The following is a 7,821-nucleotide window of genomic DNA, read 5'->3' on the forward strand; positions in this document are numbered from 1 at the left end:
TTTGTTAATGGGCCACTGGAAGAGATGGACATGGAGCTGTGGAAAAGAGTCAGCTGAAACTGATTGGATGATGATGATCATGGTGGAATTTGCAGTGTGGTTTAAGTCTGGAACACAGTGAGCAGATGCCACTCTTAATTTTTTTCATCTTTAAAACTACACGTCCTTCCAGTTCTGAAGTTTAAACAACTCAGATACAGTACAGTAGAGTGATAGTTAAGAATGCTCTACTATATTTTATATACTGAAACAAGCTGCCCAGCAGTCTCAGGACTTGGAAAAATGTCACCTGGCAAATTAAATGTTAACCAAATGTTTAGCGGCCACTGGCAAAGGGTGTCCTTTAACTTGTCATACGTTACAGCGCTGCAGCTCACATGTTTTTCAGCTGTACTTACTTTAAGCTCTCCCTGCAAAGGCAAAGCTCTCTCCACTGATTGCATTAGTCACTTGTTTCCATAAGAGGATGGAAAAATATCACCATCATGCATCATGAAAAGCGACAGACTTTAACAGTATATATTATCATACCTATCTGTAATTTGTAGAGAGATGGGCATTAATCAAAACATGTCTTGTAATTACTTGTAATCGGATCACTTGCTCATGGGAGACAGAGGTAAACTATATTATGTTTAGTAGCATAAAAAATCATATAAAGTACAAAAATAGGGGCATTTGATGAATTACAGTTCAGTCCACTTTCACAGGAAAACACTTGTCTGTTGTCCAACATCACAGTTAAGTCCTGTACTAGTCCATATGTACTTTTCAGTTTCAGGTAGACACACTTCAAAAATGCACAAGAACATTCTGTCTTCATCTATGAATCCCCCGACAGTGTTATATATTTACAATATATAAAAGGTATAAAGCTTCCACTGTGAACGGCACTGAGCCAGCAGGCTGTTCTTCTTTCTACCAATTATAAATAGTGAACCCCATAAGTCTTTTTATAATAGAAAAATGAAATGCCTCTAACAATTTGTATAATTTGAGTTAAAATAGATATATAATTAAAGATGCTGGAAAAATAGATTTTATTCATAGTTATATACAGAATGTATGTTTGAGGTTTTGCCTTTACTTTTAGCCTAACAATAATCTGTTTTATTGCAGCAGTCTGTCAGAATAAAAAGTCTATAAGTGAGATGAAGTCATGCTTATATTTTAGTGACACTTGATATTCTCCAAAAATTGGAACTATAAAATCATCATAGCCAAAGTTGTGAAAACAGCTGAACTTGGCTTGAAATCTGAAACAGATAGAGGATCCTGGACCTTTCTGATAAATGTCTACACAGCTCTGTCTATAAGCACTTCAAAGCCTCTTGTCCTCCAGCAGAATTGATCTTTCTTTGCTACTTAAAGCTGGTGTTTGACTCACATGTCCAGACTCTGATGCTCTTCGGGGCTCATCTGCTGGCTGAGTGCTTGCTGGCACATATGTCCAGAGCACATCTTCAGGTGGATAGGCATCTCCTTCTGGCCTCCACTTCCTCTTTTCCTAAACTTATCTCTACGGCCCTGAGATGTCCCACTGCTGCCCTTTGATGAGACTGTCTGGCCTCTGAACAACTGTGCCCGCTGTTGACATAGGCCCACCTTACTGAGCAGGATGAATATGTCTCCCATGAAGGCCTTGGTGAAAATGGCGTAGAGAAATGGGTTGGCACAGGAATTGAGCGGGTAAAACAGCACCAATAGAATCTTGGATTTAGAGACAGTGATGAGCGGCTGATCCAGCACAGCTGACATGGCGTAGAAGGAGATTGGTGCCATACACAAGAAGTCAGTAAAGATGAGGATGGCCATGCGTTTGGCGATGTTGGCATCCTTAGATCCAGAGAGGTAGTGAGGGTTTCGTACTGTGCAGTAGATTTTAGAGTAGCAAGCACAGATAACAAGAAATGCCAGGATGTTGAGGACCAGCACTGACAAGATGTAGACCTGCGCCACTGTAGACTGGGTGTCCATTGGGAGACAGATGCTGACCTTCTGGTAACTGCTCACCCCAAACAATGGAAGCAGTGCCAGGATGAGGCAGAAGATCCAGCCACCTAGCATGACAGCTGCTGCATGGTGCAGGCACAGCTTACGGTCCAGCTGCATAGCAAAGGTAATAGCATACCACCTCTCAAGGGTGATCACTGTCAAGGTGTAGACAGACAGTTCGCTGGCAAAGACCGTAAAAAACCCCGCAAGTCCACAACCAGGCCCCGTTTGCCAGTCTATGGCGTGGTTGAAATACTCAGATCGCGTGTGGAGGTCTACAGAGGCAATAAGCAGCAGATAAATCCCCATGCACAGATCTGCAAAGGCCAGGTGACACATGAGGAAGCGGGAGACCGAGAGCTTGTAGTGGCTGGTGAGCAGCACCAGGAGCACCACCATGTTGCCTAGAACGGCCAGCAGACTCACAAACCACACAGACACTCGCAGGAAGCCAAAACCCATTATGTCCTCACAAGGATTGAACTCATCGGGCACTGGTGCACACGCCACCTCCTCTCCCTCCTCACACACCACATAATCATAATGACTGTCAAACTCTTGGCTGGTGTCCTCCTGGGGGTTCTTGAGGGTCTCTCCAAAACCCACATCCTCATCTGGCTGGCCCCCAAAGTAGGCACGGTAGTGGAAGCTACCATGAAATTGACCTCTGTCATTTGGCTCTTGGTCTGGGACTGTTTCCACCACGCTGTCCCCTTGGAGAGACGGCATGCGGAGGGGCCCCACAGAGCGCTTGTGATGCTGGTCATAAAAAGCAGTCAGGTTACAGATGATATACTCCAAGAAGCTGAAAAACACATACACATGAATACACAAAAGACAGTTCATGAAATAATACTGCAGGTCATTAGATAAAAAAGGCCTGTCTGCAATCTTCACTAGCAGTAAGTGTTCAGTCAAATCATGTTTATATCCTGACAAAGAAATGGGATTCCTGGTTTGAGAGTCATTATTGGTCTGACTCAACCTTCTTCCTACAATAACACCAATGAGTGGAAGTAAGTATGGAAGTACTGTAAGAAGTTTTAAGTTAACACATCATAGAATTTATTCAATCCCTGCCAAGATTGACACCATAAAAGAGCAGCTACCCCACTCAGGGATGGATCTAGAAAATGTTGGATGGGGTGGCACATTTGAAATACATGTAAAAAGTTTAACCCCTAGTTCCATGAAATAATAAACCAGACATTAAACATTAAAAAAAAATCAAATTGTTTATTTTGCGTAATGAGAAACACATAGTGCTTTCTTTATCACAACTCCACTCCACAACAACAGAGTAGGAGAAAAGAATGCAAACGTCATGCTGCACGCATGATATAAAATAAAACTCATTTGATACTATTTGATATACTGATGAGCATCATATTTTGGCAGGGGTACACCAGGGGTGGCAAATCATATTCTGGGGGTGGCCAGTCCCACCCCTGGCCACCTCCTTGGTTCCACCCATGGCCCCACTCGCTGTCATGGTTTTCCAGTTTACACGACTGCAAGACACAGCCTATCATTGTAATGCCTCCATTTGACTTTTATGACTCTTGTAACTTTGTGTAATAAATAATGAAGATCTAATGGAAACTCACCCTCGTTTCTTTCTGAGGTTTTTGAAGCCGCAGCAGTGGCTGGGGTAGGTGAGGTTGGCCGTGGAGAGGTGTTTGAAGGTTTTGATGGGGGGAAGTTTCTTGAGAGCCCAAGTATTTCGTGCCTTCAGCTCCCGAAGTGACTCCATGCCTGTGGTTGGCAGTGAACTAATCCCTGTCAGGGACACGTCACTGTAAGACAGATCAAAGAGCTTATGAAAATAATATAAAATACATACATCATTTTAATGTTACTGGTTTTTCAACAGCAGGGTGCATCTTCAAAGGTAGTTTTGTGATCTCACATGTCTGATTTCTACCTGGCATTACAAATTGTTTTCTACAAGAGAGAAACCAGTGTTAAAATCCCTCATTCTCACAGTACAGCTCTGCTCTGCTCCTCTTTGTCACTGGGTTCATAATCTGCAGAGATATTTGTTGTTTTGCCCCAGAAAAATACAATATTTTATCTTTACGAGCAGACAGGGGCCAACCCCGGGATCATAGTGATACCTATGGAAATCTAACCTGCTGCTGGAGAACAGGTAAAAAAAAACAACATCTTGACTTTTCTGCTAGGGGTTAAGTATGAAAAGCTATGTGACTGAATCTTAATGAGGCGTTAACTGAGCAGTCGCAAAAAAGTAATGTCACTGTGCAATTTCTTGGTTTTTTTTATATAAATTGATCATGAAATGTGATCTGATCTTCACCAAAGTTGCATATATCAACAAACACAAAAGTTATAGTGGAAAAAGTACGATATCACTAAATGTCAACTGGAGACAGGTGTTAGCAAACCTGGAGCCCAGTCAATGACACAAAAATTGAGGTGTGGTTTAAAACAACACTGACCAATAAAACACTCGACCAGTGTCAATGTGCTATTCACAAGCAGAAACAGCTGATATGACCCAGGCCTCACAAAAAGAGATGTCAAAAGACCTATGATCAAGAGTTGTTGATTTGCATGTAGCTGGAAAGGGTTACAGAGTCATCTCAAAGACTAGATATTCACCAGTCCACGCTTAGACATATTGTCTATAAATGGAGATGATTTGGTATTGTGGCTGCTCTCCAAAGAAGTGGGCACCCAGCCAAGATCACTCCAAAGGCACAAAAAAAGGATAAAAAAAAAAAGAATGTCTACAGAGGAACTAGACATGATGAGACTAGAGAGCTCACAGATCGATTACACAGCAGTGAGCCCTCCTCTCTTTTATCATCTTCAAGCAGATACATGTTATTTTGTGCACTCGGACATCATTCCAAAGCTAGCCCAACTTTATTGGGACAAAGACAAGTGGGGGACTGACAATCTCACCACCATTCTGTGTGATCCCATTACATTACATTCTGCTGTACAGCACCTGACGCTGCCCCCTTCCAGGGGCCAAGTTTTCTTTTGTTTTCTGTTTCCTAACCCATTAATTCTCTAAGCCGTTGATTAATTTGACTGACTAACAAGACAAAGAAATTAAGAGCCCCGTTGTTCTGTTGTAGTCCCATTTGCTCGCCCCTGTTCTCTTTTGCCTGCTCTCTTTTCCTCTCACGGGGCCCACTGTGTATGACTGTAAAAAAAAAAAGTAGCATACCCTATGAGTGTTGGTCTGATTTAGTCATTGCCAGAGGTTTAGCTCATGACTTCATGGAGGTGACCTCATTCAGGACATGTTCCTCAGTGGAACAGAGGAAGCATGCCTATACAGGAAGCCCATTTGCCCAGCCAGACACTTATCAGCTAGATCAGAGCCACAACAACAGCTAGAGACTGTAGCTGTCATAAAGGGTTGTGGCATCAAAGATGTCTAAAGACGGAGGCTCGATTTAGTACTAGAGGAACGCCCAAAGATTCTCCCCCATACTTGCACACATTACGAGTCATATGTCCTGGTCAAAAATGCAGTTGTGGAGGAATGATTTTACTTTTTGATGATACAGTGTCCAAATTTCATCCAATTTGCACATTAGGATCATAAAGTTGTTGGTATACATCATGGCATGGTGTGAATAATAGAATTACCAAACTTGATGTATGTATTAAAATGCATTGTTATATGAAAATTTGAAATATCATTGAAATTGGTATATTTGCCGAGAGCTAGAAGAAAAGAGATCAATGCCACGTTCAGGTCTGTACATAAATACAAAGCTACAGCAGTTAACAGTGTTGTACAAGGAGTGTAAGCAAGGGGAAAGTAGCCTGGTGGTGTCCAAACAGGCAACAACTCTACTTACCAGCACCTCTAAAGCTCATTAACTAACTTATATTTAATCCTTACAAAAACTGGTATTAATCTTTCAATTAACTCTCAGCAAGAAAGCAACAGGTACTTCTTCAGATGTCACACTGCTTAAAGCAAGATCATGTAACACGAGCCACTGCAACTACAAGTGTAAACAAAGTTATACAGTATATAATACTAAAATGTAGCATTACAATAGCACAACAAGAGGTAATTTGTCATAAAACTCTCATAGGATTATAAGTTACACAGCTTGCTAACATTATCCATCATTAACTATCCTTAGCTTCTGGTCATACTAGACCAAGTATATTGCAGCTGTAGCAGTAAAACTCCTGAGTATACTGAATAAACATTCCACTGAAATCCAGATTTATCTGGACAAACCTGTTTGGACAAGACAGTTTGCTTTATTCAACATCACATCAATGATGTCACTGATGGCTTTATGATGACTTTTTGTACTGTGTGTGTAAATAAAAACAGCTGATAAGAGAGGGTCAAATGTTTGAGCCTTTAGGTACTTACAGGAGCACGGGGCCTCTGATGGTGCCTGCAAAGGCCCTTTCATCCATCTTGGTCAAATGCTTATTCCTGTGAAGGTCACTGGACAGGGAAGATCACATTCAAGTTTATTGAGAGAAAAGTTAGTCTTCACCTTTCAGTCAGACTGACAGAGGCATGGCATGGTATAACATTTTCTCAAATGTCATTCAGCCACATTCCTGTGTTTATTTTCTTTAATTTCAGGGATGGGACATAACAGAAAATTGTCTCACTCATGTTGTTGGTTTAGATTAAACACCTGTGATGGTGTCTTCCTTAAACATATTACATGCTACACATCTCCCTGAATCCCTTAAATCTAACAAGGTGAGTAGACCTGAAGGGTGAGTTTATCTTGGTCAGCCTGTGCTGGGATCAGTTCTCCCTTTAGAGCAGATCAGTCTCCAGCACAAACACAAAGACTCACTAGTCTTAGCAGTGGCTTAGTTAGGCATGACCTCAGCCATGTGTAGGTGTTATAAAAGAGGAGAGGGGTTTTGACTTCATATCAATAATACCTCATATCCATTTCCTGTTCTGCTCTCACTGATTTATAATTTCTCTGAGTGAGGCTATTGAATATACATACAAGTATGAAATTGAGTTCTACAAGTCTGACACAAATCTAGAATCCAGTGTCACTGAGTGTATGGGAGAGGGGGACTCCTGATGCAAAGTTCCCAATACCCACGTTTGAAACACATGTTCCCATGAAAACTCCAGCTTCCTAATCAAGAACTGGGCTTAAGCCATTTTTGAGTACCTATGAGAAGGCCTGTAGATGCAGCTATTGTAGTGTAATTTTGGGTAAGGAAGTGTGCACATCATATGTCAGAAATGGTATAAGGCACAAGTGTGAGCAACCTAATTGTATTATGATTAATACTACTGATTTTAGAAATGAAAAGGTTCCAATTTGACAGATACCACACAAGATAAAGTAAAATTGTGTCCCCAGAATCAAATATTATTTAGAAAAAATTATAATAATGTTTGAGCTGTGAAATCTCATGAAGCAAATAATAATACAAATCTCTTAAACTTAATGCAAAAGTAACAACAGTAGTAACACTGTGATTTCACTGCGATATTGTGTTGATGTATGCCTGAAGCTGCTGAACAAAACAATTAAATCCAGGAATTCGATGGCTGCTTTCATGTCTACATAATACAGGTATGTGCCAAAAAATTAGAATATCAAGGAAAAGTCCATTTATTTCAATAATTTGTTTCAAAAAGTGAAACTTGTATGTTATATTAGTTCACTACACACAAAGTGAAATATTTCAAGCCTTTATTTGTTTCAATTTTGATGATTATGGATTAAAGACAAAAAAAAAAACCCAAATCCAGTATTTCACAAAATTAGAATATCATGACAAAGTTCAACATTGTAGGCTCCCTGTGTCCCAATCTAGTCAGCTAATTAA

General features: G+C 40.7%; 1 protein-coding gene across 2 annotated transcripts in view; it reads right to left on the bottom strand.

Moving 5' to 3' along the window:
- Positions 1-1,281: 1,281 nt before the first annotated feature.
- tshr (thyroid stimulating hormone receptor) overlaps positions 1,282-7,821 on the bottom strand; it is a 24,279-nt gene continuing 17,739 nt past the window's right edge. Inside the window, exons 8-10 of one of the 2 annotated variants that reach the window (XM_020618151.1) lie at positions 6,374-6,451; positions 3,603-3,791; positions 1,282-2,800 (exon numbers count right to left, since the gene is read on the bottom strand). In XM_020618151.1, coding sequence (XP_020473807.1) covers positions 1,384-2,800; positions 3,603-3,791; positions 6,374-6,451 — 1,684 coding nt within the window. In that variant the 3' untranslated portion in view covers positions 1,282-1,383. The remainder of the gene's footprint in view (positions 2,801-3,602; positions 3,792-6,373; positions 6,452-7,821) is intronic. The other variant, XM_020618152.1, reaches the window with a different exon arrangement.

Source organism: Monopterus albus, unplaced genomic scaffold (assembly GCF_001952655.1).
Source record: "Monopterus albus unplaced genomic scaffold, M_albus_1.0 scaffold201.1, whole genome shotgun sequence".
NCBI lineage: Eukaryota > Metazoa > Chordata > Actinopteri > Synbranchiformes > Synbranchidae > Monopterus > Monopterus albus.